The 16,826-nt window shown below is 38.9% G+C and overlaps 2 protein-coding genes across 3 annotated transcripts in view; both read right to left on the bottom strand.

Moving 5' to 3' along the window:
- Nucleotides 1-6,053, bottom strand: part of lta (lymphotoxin alpha (TNF superfamily, member 1)) — a 10,025-nt gene extending 3,972 nt beyond the window's left edge. The window contains exons 1-2 of the mRNA XM_007576009.2: nt 5,790-6,053; nt 1,769-1,892 (exon numbers count right to left, since the gene is read on the bottom strand). Coding sequence (XP_007576071.1) covers nt 1,769-1,892; nt 5,790-5,845 — 180 coding nt within the window. The 5' untranslated portion in view covers nt 5,846-6,053. The remainder of the gene's footprint in view (nt 1-1,768; nt 1,893-5,789) is intronic.
- Nucleotides 6,054-12,620: 6,567 nt separating this feature from the next.
- Nucleotides 12,621-16,826, bottom strand: part of apom (apolipoprotein M) — a 5,255-nt gene continuing 1,049 nt past the window's right edge. Inside the window, exons 3-7 of one of the 2 annotated variants that reach the window (XM_007576008.2) lie at nt 15,261-15,331; nt 13,927-14,061; nt 13,188-13,286; nt 13,082-13,109; nt 12,621-13,006 (exon numbers count right to left, since the gene is read on the bottom strand). In XM_007576008.2, the coding sequence (XP_007576070.1) occupies nt 13,096-13,109; nt 13,188-13,286; nt 13,927-14,061; nt 15,261-15,331 (319 nt within the window). In that variant the 3' untranslated portion in view covers nt 12,621-13,006; nt 13,082-13,095. Of the gene's footprint in view, nt 13,110-13,187; nt 13,287-13,926; nt 14,062-15,260; nt 15,332-16,826 lie in introns of both variants that reach the window. The other variant, XM_016662902.1, reaches the window with a different exon arrangement.

Below are 16,826 nucleotides of genomic sequence, written 5' to 3'. Positions count from 1 at the left end.
ATCCATCCATCCATCCATCCATCCATCCATCCATCCATCCATCCATCCATCTATCCATCTATCTATCTATCTATCTATCTATCTATCTATCTAGTTTTTATAAGGCTAATTCAAACTGTTGCTGCTACGTTTCACATTTTTGACGAACAAAAGCCTGATTTCAGAAGAATGAGGAGAAACTTTGCTCCGGTTTGCTCCGGGAAGAATCAGACGTGAACTGCTGTTTGTTCAGCTCCATCATGCTCCGGTGGAGGTCATGAATGTTGTTAGCTTTACTGGTGGATTTGTTGAGGTTTGGGGGTTTTCATGAAATGTCCACCTCTGAGACACTTTTACACCAAATCTTTTCTGATCAGTTTTTTCTTCAATCCAATCAGAGATGGATAAAGATCATCAGAGTCACAGACAGTGTGAAGAAGTTTCTGAACCCACAACAGGAGCCAAACCCTCTGGGGAAACCCGAGGACAGCCTGTTAGTTTTGACAATGCTGCCACCTAGAGGCGAAAATTAAACTCTGTTTCAATGAATGGATTAAACTTCTGAATAAAAAACTAATCCATGCTGCTGTTCTACTTGTCTATCAAAAAGTTTAAGACATTTTTCTAAATTGCACGTTAACAACAACATTTGGACAGACTGACCAGCTGCAGCCAAAAATAAATAACTAATAAAATATGTTTGGCAGTTTAGATACACACTCTTAAGATGTAAAGTAATATAATTCTGAATCTAAAAGACTTTCTCAGGATAAGCTTCTGATCAAACCAGTAAAGTGTAAAAATACAGAAATTATTGTGTTTTATTTACCCATGATATCTTTAAGGAGTAATTTCTGCTTTTTAATCAATTTTAAAATGATTAAAATAATTAGAGATACTCTTCTTTACTAAATACTATCTGGGAAATTGAAGCCAAACGTGTGGAAATGCTCAACATATAAAATCATCACATGGTTTATTTTACTCAGATGTCATTTGTTGGAACATTTCATAATTCCCCAGATAAACATAAATGAAGAGTTTCTTTAAACAAATTTTTATTTTTAAAACTACTCAAAGTCACTTCCTATTTCTTTGGGAAATACAGGAAAGGTTGCACTGCATTGTGGGTACCGACTGACTTAAAGCAAATTTTGAAAAACTACCTGAAGTCTCCTGGGGAAAGTTTTGATCATGTGATTCCAATGTTGTAACTTAATATTTCCTCACAGTAAGAGTTAAATCACTGAAACAGAATCAGAACCAAAATAATGTGGTACAATAAAAATTCTTCAATAAATATCTATTTGATGGTTTAATAATTTCCATTTGGAAGATAGAATATTAGAGCCAATATTAGAGCCATACTAAGAAAAAATGAAGAATGAAGTCATAAAATTACAAGAATAAAGGCGAAATACTCTGACTTTACTTGAAAACATTAAATATAAGATGTCATTCAACCCTTCATGCATTCTCACTGAGAAGACCTTAAGACTGATTAGCTCTTTAGCTGTTAGCTAACATCACCATAGGCTTCACAGGGGGTCTGAACTCAAACGTCATCTAATGTTTGATTATCTCACTGAACACCGTGTTTTTTCATCAGGAGCAAAACATTTGTTTCAACCTGTTTTTAAATTTTAGATTCTATATATTGAATTCCATACTATTTAGCAACAAGCCACAAATGGTTTTCATGGTTTTTCTTTGCATCTATGTTCACATATTTTCAAGGCGTCAAAGTTTTGAACATAAAGTGTGAAATGTGTGGATCAGGGTTACTTACTTGCTCAGATTTTGGTTTGATGGAGGCGATAAAGGCGGCCATGATGACCAGGGCCATGGTGAGGAGTCCGCACCACACGTGCAGCAGCAGGTACTTCTGAGACGACCGGCACTGACCCTCCATTCTGTCAAACACACACAAACCTGCATCAGATGGAGAATGGCATCACAGAGGTGGTGCTGGAACGAGTTCACTCTTCTTTCCAGCTGTGATTATTCTCAGCTCATAGTTTCCACCTCTGAATGCAGATCAGCATCATCCTGTGGGCAGCGATGAGGAGGAGGACAGTTTGAACAGTTCGTTTCTGACATTCTCAGAGGAAACCTAGCACAAATTTAGAACAGGGAGCTAAATTTGTGCTCTGTCATAAATTACATGATTGCATCAAACCTCCAGCCTGGTGACAAATCAGGCATGTTTCTCTTTCTTCTTGCTTCATTTCACAGGATTTATTCCTTTGGGTTTTTCTCCTCTTCTTCTGTCGTTGCTTTGACTCAGGGAGAAAAATCACCACTCAGTGACATGAATGCAGAAGTTTTAATGTCCATTGAACCGTTACAGTTTGCCATCCGGTACTTTGTTTGGATTTTCACACAGTTTGGTGCAAGATCATAAAGCTGAAGGAGTCTGAACCTGTCCTCCCATTCTTCTGTGCAAAACTGTTTAGACTCAGACAGACTGGATTCTGAACATCAGTTTTCAAGTCTAGCTACAGGCCTAGACTTTGACTAGGCCATTTTGACACATGAATGTGAGCCGTCCATCGTGTGTCTGTATGTTTCAGGTGGTTGAGCCTCCACCTCAGGCTCAGGTGTTCTGCAGCCTATAACAGGGTTTCTTCCATCCATTCTTCCATCATCGCTGCTGAACAAAGCATCTCCACGGCATCAAGCTGTTCATTTCCTGCAGTAAATACAATATGTCCATTTTGGTCTCATTCTAATTCTAATTAAGTGACTTTGGGGGTTTATTTGGAGTGTTAGATTATAAACCTATGTTTCCACTGTGCGTCCTGACAGCAATAAAAAACTGCTTCACTGCAAAAACAAAAAACCTTACAAAGTGTTTTTGTTTAGTTTCAGTGCAAATAAATTATCACACTTTAAATAAGACAAAACTAAGTTAAAAGTAACTTTTCTGTAAGCCACAGGAGCTTGTTTTTGTCAATCATTCTTGAATTCTGGTTAAAATAAAGTACCAGTTCCACTGGCAGATCCGTGAAATAATCTGCCAGTGGAAATAATCATTTTCCCATCAACGTTAAGGAATTATTTATGTCTCGCTGAAAACTTACTTGTAATTTAGTTTTGTCTTTTTTCTAGTGTAATAAGACATTTACACTAGAGAGTAGACAGAAACACTTTGTAACGTTGTGTGTTTTTCAGTGATGTGAGACTCTGATGCATCAGCTGCATAACTTTTAAACAAATTCCCATCATGCTGCAGAAGTCAGAGATGTGATGTAAACAGAAGGACATGTTTACTGGTTGCTTTCATCAGAGGATTAAAGCCTGAACTCAACACGTTTGTGACTCTAAGACTGGTGAACGCCCACAGTGATTACCATGAAAGACATTTATAGAACAGCCTGCAGTGCATTGTGGGTAAATGTACCTTAAGCCTATAGCGACCAAACCTGTTCTGCTTCTCTGGGGTTTTACCTGAGTGGGAGTTTTCAGTAGTCGACGCACGGAGGGAGAAAACGACGGTGGTCTAGATTTTCTACCTGTGGTGATGCGAAGTGAAATTCCCTGTGTTGGTTGAAATGCCCCTGACCATGGAGCGTGAGTGAAGTGGTTCTCAGTCGGACTGCAAACCTTTTTCGAAAGTGTGTTATGATAAGTTGTGGGAAATTTTGAGTACAGAGCAATGTTATTAACCCAATTATATGAGTCCACAATGCCTGAGTTTGTTTTAAATTTGTCATTTTTCAATGTTATTACCTTCTATGACTTATTTCTTTACTCTTCATGGTCCACATTGGAGCCCTGTCTCCCTCTGTTGGGAACCGCTGGTCTAAAACCGTCCACTCCTTCCTGTGTTGGTCATTTTCAGTTGGAGAAAGATTGTTTGTATCAGCAACAAAACCGCCGATCGGGGCGCAGTTATGTGGACATTCTCATAAAATCCGTCTTATTTGACAAAGTCTCCAGATTTAAAGCCTGAAAATGAATCCATCTTTTCATCTGCAGGAGCAAAAACTCCCAAAAAACAAGATAAAAAATATCTAACTATATTTAACTTTAGTAGGGATTTTTAACTTATTTTTTCTTACAGACACTTCACTTGTCAGAACTCCTAATAAGATAAGATAAATGTAACTGAAGTGTTTCGTAAGCTTATTTACTTCCTAATTCTTTGTGATGTTCGATTCTCTGAGAAACTCTCCAAAATGGGGAAGACAAGAGAACATCCAAGGAAACAGAAGAGTGTTGATCTTCAGCTCCAGGAAACCAGACTCTGGCCTAAACCTCCACATTTCACTGCTGTGTGATGTGTGCATGTGAGGCCTGATACTTTCCCATTAGCACTTCCTATTGATCCCTACAGGGAATATTTGAAATGCAAAGGTGTAACTATGGCGACCAACCTGGATCAGGATGGTTAGAGGTGCAGCAGAGGTAAAGTCTCTGTTTGGCAGCTGACATCCTCTGTAAACTCCACTGGGACTTTAACTGGAAACTTTGTGATGCAGAAAATATTCACTTTTCACCCTCAAACACTTGTGTCTGTTGTGAAGCAGAAGAACGAGGCTGTTCCCACTGAAGCATGGTACAGGGTGTGTGGTGCTATGGGCCTCTTACTCCAAAAGCCCTGGGAATCTCGTTTCAGCTCACTGAAGGAACCAGAACCTCATAAAATCTGTCAGTGAAGTGATTCTGGGTCAGAACTGGATCTTTAAGCAGGATAATGATCCAAACACAAACACACACTCACATCCAAACCCAGCAGGCTTTCAGTCTCTCTGTGCTTTAACTATACAGTTACAGGAGCAGCTAAAGTGACAGCAGGAGGATTTTTGTTTGGTAATATTTTCAGTAAATGTGGGATTTTTTTTTCCATATATGATCCACCTGCGACAGGTGTTTAAGCTCCGCCCCTAAACAACATGAAACACTGACTTCTTTGTTGTTTCCATAACAATCCCCCTGATGGGTTTTTCACAAATACTTCTGGTTTTGCAGCTATTTTAACTCCTGGCTGAAGTTTCAGTAAACATGGAGATTTGAAACTGTGAGGCATTTTGATTTTTATAGTTTTGAATTGTTCATGTGGAGAAAATTATAGGTGAGGCTACAAAAAGGAAAATGTGTTTTATTTTTATCACTGATGCATTAGGCAGACAGTGGAAAAGCATTATTTTAAGTCTTTACACAGATTCCAAAAGTTTGTATTTAGATCTGATAGCTGTGGAGCTGCTCTTGATTTATCCTGTTTCATGTTTTATTTCTAAAACCATTTAGAGATTAAGTTGTTTTTGTGAGATTTATGTTGCTGTAGCTAAAAAGGAATTATTTAAATAGTTTGAAACTCCAGCTCATTTAATGGTGAGTAAATTCATGCAAACAGAAGCTGATGTTCAGATCTTTCATCTCCAGGTTCAGTTTTCTGATGTCGAATCCAAATCTTTGCAATAGAAAAGCAGATGACTTCGCTGACCCGTTAGTGTCGCACTTTTTCATTTCAGAAACCAGGATTCCCAGAATAATGACCATTTCTTTGTATCATAAGACGCATATCATTAATATTAGTAGAAAGCCTAATAAAAGTGCTGATAACTCAAAATGACTGGACATAAAGTTTCCAAAAGAGGAACTAAATGATCTTATAAGAATAATCTTTGGTGGCATATGAATAAATCTGCACCAAAATACATGAAATTAGACGATTAAACACAGAAACAAATGATTAATTTAGGAATTCCAGTGCAAGCAGCCGAACCGCAGCTGCTGCGTTCTGCTGGACTGAAAGGAAAAGGTTGGGATGGATCCCAGGAATGTTGGTGAGAGAGTTGACTCACCTGCGTCCTGCGCTCTCCGCGTCCACGCTCATCTGAGCCTCCTCTCTGACAGACATGCCAGCCTCGCAGGTTTTTCTCTGTGAGCTGGAGATGAGATGGAAGGTTTTCTTGTTGTTGCAGGGAGAGTTGTGGTTTAAACAGAACGAGTGGAGGGGGCAGGGCTGCTGGTTGTGGTGTAGGTGGCTCCACTCATCACTCTGAAACTCAGAAGCACCTCTGGTTTGACACGTTTGTGCAATTTATGAAACCTACAAGCCTCGTCCAGCAGAGTGTGTGTGTGTGTGTGGATGTGTGTGTGTGAAGCGGTTTGAAACACTTTCTTCTAAACCCGAAGCAAAAGGTTCAGCAGTGAAAGGAAAAAGGGGATGTTGGTGAGGAAAGCAGGCTGTGGTGCGGTCCCTCAGTGACACATACATGTTTGCTGAGGGTGGCTTTCAGATTTCCCACGTTTATAGGTCAGCAAGTAACAAACAAACATGACAGGGAAATTCTTCCTCACTACCAGCGTTTGGTGGCTGATTCAGTGTCAGATATGAAGCTGCAGTGGGGGAGGCCTTCTCAGACTGCCCCACACTGCAGATCAATTATCAGGGAGGAACTTGATTTATTAATATTTAATGAGTCATGTTTGGATATAAATGAGCTGTGATGGGGCAGAGGAACAGGAAGGTCCCTGTTACAGAAAATATTCAATCTGTTCATGTTTCCTGCAGAACCTTCTGGTTCAAGAAAAAAAGTTCAGTTTTATCAAATGAGATGAGCTGGAGAGGCACCAGCAACCACTAAGGGACAAGGGTGTAAAGAAAATGGATGGATGGATTATTTTCTGTTGGCTTTTGATGTTTCCATAGAATGAGTTTAAGTTTAAAGACTTTTCTAAACTTTGACCATAAAACTGCTCTAAGGTTGTGATGTCACAAATGTAGCGCTTTGTTTCTACAGCCACACTCAGCTGTTTTCTGTCTCTCAGTTTCCTGTCACATCGCTCACACTTTTTGTTTGTGTTAATTTTCTTTTGGGCTGTTTTGGGCTGCAGGTGTTGCCGTACTCAGTTCTATTCTCCATGTTTCCAGCTTCGTTCCTTTATGTTCAGTCTGTTCTTGTGTTCTGCTTTGTTGGTTCTGATTAGTTTTTTTTCTAGACTTTTGTTCATTTTCTGGTTGAATCGTTTCTGTTGGGCATTTATTCTGATGCTGTGCATTTGGAAGGAGTTTTGCTCTCAGCTTTTCACATTGGATAACTGTTATGATGCATAACCATGGCAACTAGGTGAGTTTATTTGTTTAATCAATCAAATACTGCATGAACTTTGAACTTTGACCCCAAATCCCAGAGGAGTTGAAAAGTAGAATTCAGTTACTTTGAATCATGGATCATATCCAAACTCCAACGTTTGGATAAGATTCTGTCTGACCCGGTTCTGATCCGGTTCTGATCCGGTTCTGCTTGGAGTCGGACCAGGAGTGGTGGGCTGGATTGTGATGCGTTCACTGTCTCAGGCTTTCATAATTTCATTGTAATCATTTTCAACCATATTTTTCATGCAGATATAAAACATCATAATTCTTTCTGCACCAGAATGTCTGACGTCAGTGACGTGACAGTTGGATGAAATGCTGCAGCTCTTCAGACTGCAGACGCTTTGAAAACAATCAGAAGTGACACAAATCAGATTTTATTTGTTGGTGAGTGAAAACATCAGGTTTGGGTCGCGTTCGCCTTTCAGGGCTGCAGCTTTAGAGGCTCCTGGTCCAACACACCTGAATCAAACAGCTGATTTCCTCCTCAGCTTCCAGAGTCTCCTGCTGATGACCTCATCATGTGACACAGGGACACATCTAAAAGTTTTGGGTCACCGGGACACCGGGACTGGATGGACATCAGGACTGGATGGACACCGGGACTGGATGGACATCAGGACTGGATGGACATCAGGACTGGATGGACACCGGGACTGGATGGACACCAGGACTGGATGGACATCAGGACTGGATGGACACCAGGACTGGATGGACACCGGGGACACAATTCAAAGTTATTTGAATTTGTTTGTTTTTTTTTCTCTTTATTAACATTTTTAAGCTAATTCAGTGTGTCCCTCTATGATTTTTATTAATAAACTCTACCATTGAACCTGGTGATGTCATCAGCTGAAGCCCTTAAAGCAGAACCAGAACTGCTGTGTCACATCAGGCAGTGGAAATCATGTCTGGTGTGTTTTCTGGTGTGTGTACATTTGTTAGTGGAATAAAAAAGTAATAATCGATGCAGAGTGGCTGTAAGTTGTACTGAACTCCATGGAGTTTATCTCTATTTGTCCAGTTTCCACATTTGATGCAGTAATTTCTGCAAAATCAGTTTGTTCCAAAAGAAATGCTGCTTGAAACTAGAAGCTGTGCTGAGTGGTTGAAGAGGAGAAGTGTTATTCACAAATTTAAGTGTGAATCTGAACACGAGGACGAGACTGATTGGGACAAAAAGCAGAAGTGAGAGCAGTATGGCTGTTTCCATTTTGTTTTGCAGTTTTTGGTTTCGTGCTCCATGGGGCCCCCCCTCTGCTCCCCCCAGCAACCTGAAAAGGTTTCTCTGGACCTGAAAATGTCACTAACTTTCTCCTGCTTTATCACATGCTCACTCGTACAAACAGACACACACCTACACCTGCAACACGAGAAAACAAGCCGGCCTGGATGTGGGCTGCAGGGTGCTGTCCCCACTCAAAACAGGGGAGGGACTCTGCACCGCTGCTTCCTGTGCATCCTGCAATAGTAAAGACGGCGATGAGTCTGCAGGTAGTTCCCAACCGGTGTTGTTTGAAAGTCAGAGAGTGTGAAGATTCACCCACAGATTGCACTATGTTCCAGTATGAGGCCCCGTTTTAACGGAGCCACAGTTCAAACCAGCAGAATGAGGACATACTCACTTCCACCGCTGCCAGGCTGCTCTGCTCACACTTCTCTGTTTGACGCTGCATCCGTCAGTGTAAAGAAGACATAATTAGGATATTTTCACATCCATATATTTAAAGTTTCTCCAGCAAACAATCAAAACAAACAGGCCAGATGGTGGAGATCTGGGGGATTAAGTTTAAACTGTGCTGCAGTTTTCTAACACATGGATGAGCAACTTTAACTAGTCCAACTAAATAAAACTAGTTTAGAGCCACAAACAGTTAATAAAGAGGAAATAAAGTTTAAAAAAGTTTTCATTTTTGATAAATATTTACTATAGAAAATGTGTTGCAATTTTTAAAGAACCTCAGTTTTATTTATATTTCTAGATTTTAAAGCAAATTAAAACATGAAAACCTTTGCAAAAAGAGGATGGATACATTTTCCATAGGATGTTGATTTAACTATTTTAACTAAAACGTCTAGTTTACGGCCTAATGACAAGAAAAACAGACCCAAAGAATATAACTGCTACTTTTAGAGTTATTCGATTGTAGATGTTCAAGGCAATTATTTCATGAAAAAAATGGAAAAACTATGAAAACCTGCACTTATTAATAAATATATACAGAAACTTTATTTTGTTAGTTATTGTTTTTACCAAACGTTTGAAAGAGCCACTTGTTGCAGATCCCAGTTTTAAGAGTATTTAAACATTTTCAGACAAAATGAAGATTAAGATAAGACTTGAGTTTAGTCCAGTCGGATGAAAGTCGTCTGGATTAAAACTGGTGTAAATCTGAATGACCTGGACTGAATAAAGTAAAACGTACTCGACTGTTTCTACTGGATCTTTCTTCAGGTGCCTGGATCTCGACTCCAATCCGAGTTCGATGTTTTGACACTTTTCTGTCAAAACAGGAACGCGTCAAATATTATAATCCTGTTGGAAAGTAAATGCCTCAAAATGGTGGCAGAAAACCAGCTAAACATCTGATTAGGATCATTTTGGTGCCGTCAATCCATTATGGAGACCAAACATCCACAAACAATTTAGAGAGACAAGCAAAGCCAACAGAGATGTTTCTTAACTGTGGGAGGAAGCAGGAAAACCAGACATGCACCGAAAAAACATCCAGACTCAAGTCAGAGTCCAGAACCAGAACCAGAACCAGAACCAGAACCAGAACCACCACTGTGCTGCAGTTTCTCGTGTCTTATTTAAGTTTAATAAAACTTACATTTTATTTTTAAGTAAGATTAAAAATCAAGTATTGGAAAAAAGTATAATAAGAACAGAGTACAAAATTATAAAAACAGGACAAACTACCAAATTTAGACTGAATTAATAAATATTTCTTTTTTCACCACAAAGCTGTTAAGCCCAACAGAGACGACATCAGCTGGTTTCTGTGATTTCACCTGAACTGTGACTCCAACTCAGCACAGCTGGTCTGCAAACAGGAAGTCACTCTGTAACATAAACTATTGTTTGTGTCTGTCACAGACAATAGTTTCTGTTTCTGGGCTGAAGCAGCTGCAGGTGAACAGAGACACTCCTGCTCTGTAACCGATTTACTTCCTTTTCTGATGGTGATTTAACATCTTTCTGCTGCAGGTAAAAGGAAAGTTACCAGCAAAACTTGACAAAACTACATTTAAAATAAAATAATAGTAGAAGTTAGCTGGAGTTGAGCTGGCCAGATGTTTGCAGTGTGTAAGTGTTTGCATTTAATAACTGTGTTGTAATAACTGCAGAGCTTTGAAGTCTGCAGTTTTTTGGACTTTAGGGTATTTAACAGGTTTTATATTTGAGCTTAAATCTTTCTTTTAAATTTGATAAAAAGCTTTACCCAAAATAAACTTTAGAAAATGTTTTGCTGTTGGTAAATGAACCTTATTAATTGGATTTAGATGGAGTTAATGTAAAAAAAAAAAAACTCTGCCTGTTTAAAATGAAAAGCATTTTGGTTCCAGTAATCTGGTCTGTGTTGATTTAGAATTAATCACTGATAACTTTTAATTATTCATGACGAACTGGAATGTACTGGTGCATCCCTCTGCTGAACTGGACTGAGCTGGTCTGCAGGATGTGAATCAGAAAGTGAATATAATGTTTTGAATCAGATTCAGATTTAATTCAGGTGGAAAAACTGAACTAAATCTTGAATGTTCATTTGAATGATCCTCACTTCCATTTTTTTTGTTTACTTTCACAAACACAACAAAACTTTGTTTACATATCATGTTTGCTGAAATACTTTTACCAGTGAAACATTTAGCTAACTGGTTTTCCTTGCTGATTCTGGTTCCAGTGGTTTCCTCTGGACCTCTGAGATCCAGGATCACGATAGACAGGAAATGATTTTGTAATTTTATTTTACTTTTATTCAACCAGGAAAGTCCCAAGCCGTCTTTTTCACAGGAGTCCTGAAGTAAACAAAGTGCTGATTGGACTAGACCGATGCAGATTGCCAGAACTCTTTATTTTCTTTAATGCATGATTTACTTGAACTGGAGCTGGCGGCTAGTTTTGTTTTATTTTGTTGAGTAATTTGTAATGATTTATAATAATTTGCTCTTTGTGGAGCATTAATTCCCCTCGTCTCTGATTGTCCAGGTCAGGTTTTTTCTGTTAATCAGTTCTTCTTCTTCTCTTGTGTTTTTTCCCTTCAGCGTTGCCACGGTGACTCAAGACGGTTCTCTTCCTGTTAACTAGTTGCTTCAGTTATGTTGCAGTTGCAGCTAATCTGGTTTAATCTGACCTCCTTTAGTTGATTTTTGTCTTCTTGTTTTAGCTTCAGAGTGAATGGACTCACCTTGTGTCTTCATGCTTTAGAATCCAAGTTCAGCAAAACATTTTATGTAGACTTATATGTAAATTTCTGTCTGAGTTCAAATAAACTGATGGATTAAATGAATCTGACCAGAATAAATAGAGATTGTAATAAACTGAAATGTGCAGGGACGTGTTTTACTGGTTAGAAATGTTTGTTTGTTTGTCTTGCTCTCCTTTGTGATTTCTGTGTTCGTTATTCTCCTCTTCCTCGTTCTCCTCCTCAGCTGTTCCACATTCCCCTCATTAACTCATCTGCATTCAGACTCATTCTCCACCCGGACCTTTACTAGCTTTCTGGTTTTTATTACTTTTGCTCTCCTTTCCTCTGACTGTGCTGCATGTCCTCTGCTCCACCTGAATTTTCTGTAGGTATTCTGTTTTATTTTTTATTAATCTCCACCCTGATCCTTCCAAACTTTCTGCTGAAACATACATAAAAACAATATATCTGTAAATCTGCTAGTTCATCTAAATTCAATAAATGATCATAACTGACAGACCAAACCACAGATTGAAGCTCTTATCTTTCCTAGTTGGACAAGTTGAACAAAGTTTTGTTTTACCGATATTAAAATCTCCCATCAGCAACCAGGAAGCTTCAGGGGAATAAATGTGGTTGAAATGTAATTATGGGATTTCAGTTCAAATCTGATTCCAATCTATTCATAAAGGATTGTGATATAGTTAGTTATAAATTAAGAAGAGTGATGAAGCATCAATGGAGCTGGATTGAACTGGACTGCTTATAATCTGCAATAATGCAGCTGGATATGAGATGATGTGAGCATTAGCTTCATGTTTTCAGGATAAATAATATCAAAGCTTCAACATTTATTTTACTTGATTTAAGCAATAATTTTTTGACCCAATTGAAACGTCTGTCTCCACTGAATTCAGCTTAATGTACAACAGATTAAACTCAAACCTACCAGAACCACAAACGAAACCTCAGAATGATTCACTCATGCAGCTTGGCACCTTCAAAGATCTCCTGCCTACAAAAACCAACCTCTGAAACTGAAAACCTCTTGGAACAGAAATGTTTTACTTTTTCATACTAACTGTCTTATCAGAGTTCAGTGAATCCATTTCAAATTGATCTCAAGATGAAAGCTTTGTTTATTCAGAGAAATGTGAAGGAAATGTTCATCTGACGATGAGAGTCACAGCGTCTCATTAATGCCGCTCCGATAAAATCAAAAGAACAAAGTAAAATATTAATATGAGAACACAAACTACTCCTCCCTGTGCAGGTGATCAGATATTTCTGGCTGCTGGGATTTCCTGGGTTTTTATTGATGGTGGGGTCTGTCGGGTCTTCCCGCCTCAGCAGCTGCAGCTCTGAAAATGAAACCTATGGATGGGTTTGACTTTGCCTTGTTTAACAAAATCATAGCTGCTTTCTGAGGCCTTCTGGTTCACTTTAGTGTTGCACAGGAGAGACAAAATGATCCCAGTTACAAAGACCCAAGATCTCCCAAAGCTTCCTGCAAGAAATGAGATAAATGCTGTGATTTCACTGAGCGGGAAGCGACTCAGCAGCTGGTCGAAGCCGTGCCTACCTGGACTCTCATGTCTAGATGCAAAACTCTGGAAAAACATGAAACTGTCAGAATACATGTTAACATTAAAAAACAAAACATAAAATGTGTATTGCTGATGAAAAACCTTTCTCATGAAGTAGTGTGACGTTCGCTGTCAGGCCATTGCAAGCAGAGTCCCTGAGAAACATCGTCAACATCTCCGAGTCGACATCCTTCTGCCGACCTTTAGGTCAAACCGCGGAAAAAAAGAAAATCCAAGTAACTTACTAGGGATGCAAGTTATTGATTACTGACTTAATCTAAACTTGATTGATCTTGATCATTGACTGATGTTTAATTTAATGAATGATTAGTTCAATTAGTTGGACGTTTTCTTGAAAACCTGAGTTTTCTCTGGCCTCTTTGGGGTTAAAATTTTCATAATATGATGGATAATATGATGGATTAAAAAAAAATATATATATATATATATATATTGAGTCATCCGACTCCAGACCGTTTCTCTCTCCTGTTCTGGTATGGCCCCACCATCTTTGTTTATGTATCTACTGACTCGCTTAAAGATGACCAGCGGCGCCCTCTTCTGTTTGGTGCCCAAACTACAACACTACAGGAAGGTCTAAGCGGTTAATCATTGGAATTAATTTTCATCTAATAAACAATTAATCACAAGTTGATGAATTGCATCCCTACGGCTAACTAAATTATTTATAACACAAACCTCAATGGAAATAATCTGACCAGCAGAATATAAATATAACAGATGTAAAAATGACAAAGAAATGTGAAGTGTTTGCAGTTTTAGAGGTTATTGTTTGATGAAAGGCTGAATGTGACTTGATGTCGGGTGAGTTACTCCCTACTGTATAACAGGAATCTGTTGAGAGAATCCTCTGAGTCGGTCTCTTTCAGAGGCGGCTCTAGTTCCTGGAAAACGATGCAGTCGCGGCAGTTGGCCCACATGCCGCTCCAGAGCAGATTACGGCGCTGTGGCCTCCCTGGATCAGAACCGACACACACCAGTAAAACACAGATAAGGCTCAGAGGCGGATCCACTCTAGTCCAGATGTAAAGCAAACATTTCTGCTTCACTTATCACACAGTCAAGCTGAATATACGAAGGGTTTCTTGTTTTTTAATAAGTAATGGAGGAAATCATGAAGTTCAGACAAATATAATTTTTGTTGTGTCAATTTAATGATTTTTCTCATTAATAATTTATAGTGGTGAGAAAGATTTTAGTTTGTTCCTTAAAGTGAACAGAAAACATTATTGTGATTTACCATTTTTTAAATAAAATTCTGTCAGTTGTTCACCAGACATGTTTAAAAAGAAAAATATTTAAAAAATGAGCCACATTTTCTCTGCTGAGAAAATAATTCAAAATAATGACGTACAGTAAACCAGACAAGGTGCACAGATTGTTTCAGGCAGCTCAGGTTTTTACAGTCTCTTCATTAATCACTGTCAAAATCTGTAGAAATCCTGGAAATATTTTGAATTACTGAGTGGAAATGGTGCATTGCCTGTTCTTGTATATCACTTTATCAAGTCCAGAGGACTCTATCCAATCATATTCCTCCTCCCTGTCTTCACTGCAGGAAGCTTTTCTGCTGCTGTACAACCATTCAACTACTGTTAAAGTCTTATTCTGCAGAAAAAACATTTTAAAATGGTTCAAAGTGGTGTTATTAGACCTTCCCTGTAAATAAACGAGATCTTTAGCGAATCTGAAGCAGCTGACAGCACATGCAATAGAAGGCAGTTTATGCTACTATCTAAGTTTATTATGTGGAGGAAACAGAGTTCCTAAATATTATGATTAGAGTGAAGAAAGATGAGTTTGAATGATAATAAAAAAATTAAAAAACAGTTAACCCAAAACAGTACCCTGGGGAACTCCATGTGATGAGAAAGTGGTTCTAATGTTTGGTGCAATGTGGCAAGCTGAACACATTCCTAAGAATATCACATTTCTACAGGCTTGAAAACCAAAACCAGTGCTGGGATTTCCCCAGCAGCTCACGATATAGTTCTAGAGAATTACATCCTTGATGTCAGGTGTTTTCTTCTTTATTTTTTCTCCTTTTCTCGATTCATACACAGACATAAACACACACCACCCGTTTTAACCACCAAATCCTGATCCATTCCTCTCTCTGTGTCAACACCAGTAGACACTGAAAGCTGCACTGACCTTCCAGCACCAGGTCATCCCTCCCCGGCTGCACATGATACGTCCAGTTCTGCTTTATGCAATCGTCTCCCCTGCAAAAACCAAAAATAAAAATAAAACTGACCTATTGAGAGATACAAGAGAGAAGTAATAGTTTCATTTTTCAACAAAATCGTTTTTACTTTTTCTACTGTCAGATTCTTTTTTCTAATTTTTATTTACAAACCAAGCTGGTTTATTTGCCTTGAATAACTTTGGTTTCAATGAAACTGTGACGCAAATTCACAGGCACAAAAGCTTTAGTTCCCTTTTTAAACTTCTGAACAGCAAGACGTCCTCTGTTGCTGATTTTTATAGACGCAGTTACCAACACATTTTAAGTACAAAAGGCTAATCAACCGTCACTAAAAAGCAGCTTGACAAACATTGGAGCTTATCTTGGTATTTTAAACCAACATCTCGTATGTTTGGGTTCAACGTCCAAAGACAGACTGTAAGCAAAAACTGGAAGTTCAACGGCTCTTTACAGGGTTTGAGTTCAACCGTCTGGCAGAAGATCATAAATGTCAGGAATCATAAATGCTGGATTACACAGTTAAATGGCCGATCAATAAAGAAATCCAGTGCATATATGAGCTGATTCCCATTAAGCACCTTTTACTATCCAGTTATTAATGGGTTAATCCAGAAATTGATCAGCTGAACACAGTAATTGATTAGCGCCAATCAGAAAGCTCTGAGCATTTGACATGTTGAAGTTAGAAGGATTTTTTAGCTGCAGATGCATCCTGTGCTATAAATGATCAGGCATTGACTAAATGAATACAGTTATTGCATTTTAGACAATAAAATGTTTATTTTCCTATTTGAAAAAGGAACTGAATGTTTGCATATGATTAAATGAAACATCTGCAGATGGAACCATTTTTTTAACCTGATTACTCATCAGAATAATTGATTCTGAAAATATTCACTAACTGCAGCCATAGTCATGTACAGTGAACTGTTAGAGATATATTAAAATCCAAGTATTGGTACACAGAGTGGGGGTCAGGGGTCAGGGGTCAGAGGTCAGAGGTCTGAGCATTCTGCAGAGTTAGTAGTTGCAGAACTTCATATGTCCTTCAGATTGGGTCAAGAACGGTGCAGAGAGAGATTCTAAAAATGGGTTTCTGTAGCTGAGGCGCTGTATACGAGCTGCCAGTTACGTCAACATGAGCAATGCGGAGCGTCGAGTGCAGAAGTGAAAAGCAGTTTGGCCTCCAGCTATGCTAACATGACCTCTCACTAATGCACAAAACAACAGCCATGAACAGGACAGTCTGGAGCGGAAGAAACGGACTGGGCTGACCTCCACCTGACAGAACTCCTATGGGACAAATTAGAATGGTGAGTCTCATCCAACATCAGTGTCTGATCTCAGAAATGTGATCTAAACCTCCCAACAACTCTCCTAAGCCTTGTGGAAATCCTTCCAGAAGAACTGGAGCTGCTGCAGCGGAAAAGGACGAGCTGGGATCAAATCAGTGTGTTTGAATCACAAACAGGTCATCACACGTGTGTGTGTGTGTGTGTGTGTGTGTGTGT

This window comes from Poecilia formosa, unplaced genomic scaffold, assembly GCF_000485575.1.
Source record: "Poecilia formosa unplaced genomic scaffold, Poecilia_formosa-5.1.2 Scaffold394, whole genome shotgun sequence".
Taxonomy (NCBI): domain Eukaryota; kingdom Metazoa; phylum Chordata; class Actinopteri; order Cyprinodontiformes; family Poeciliidae; genus Poecilia; species Poecilia formosa.
The sequence above is the reverse complement of the archived record's forward strand: the minus strand, read 5'-3'. Positions and strand labels throughout refer to the sequence as shown.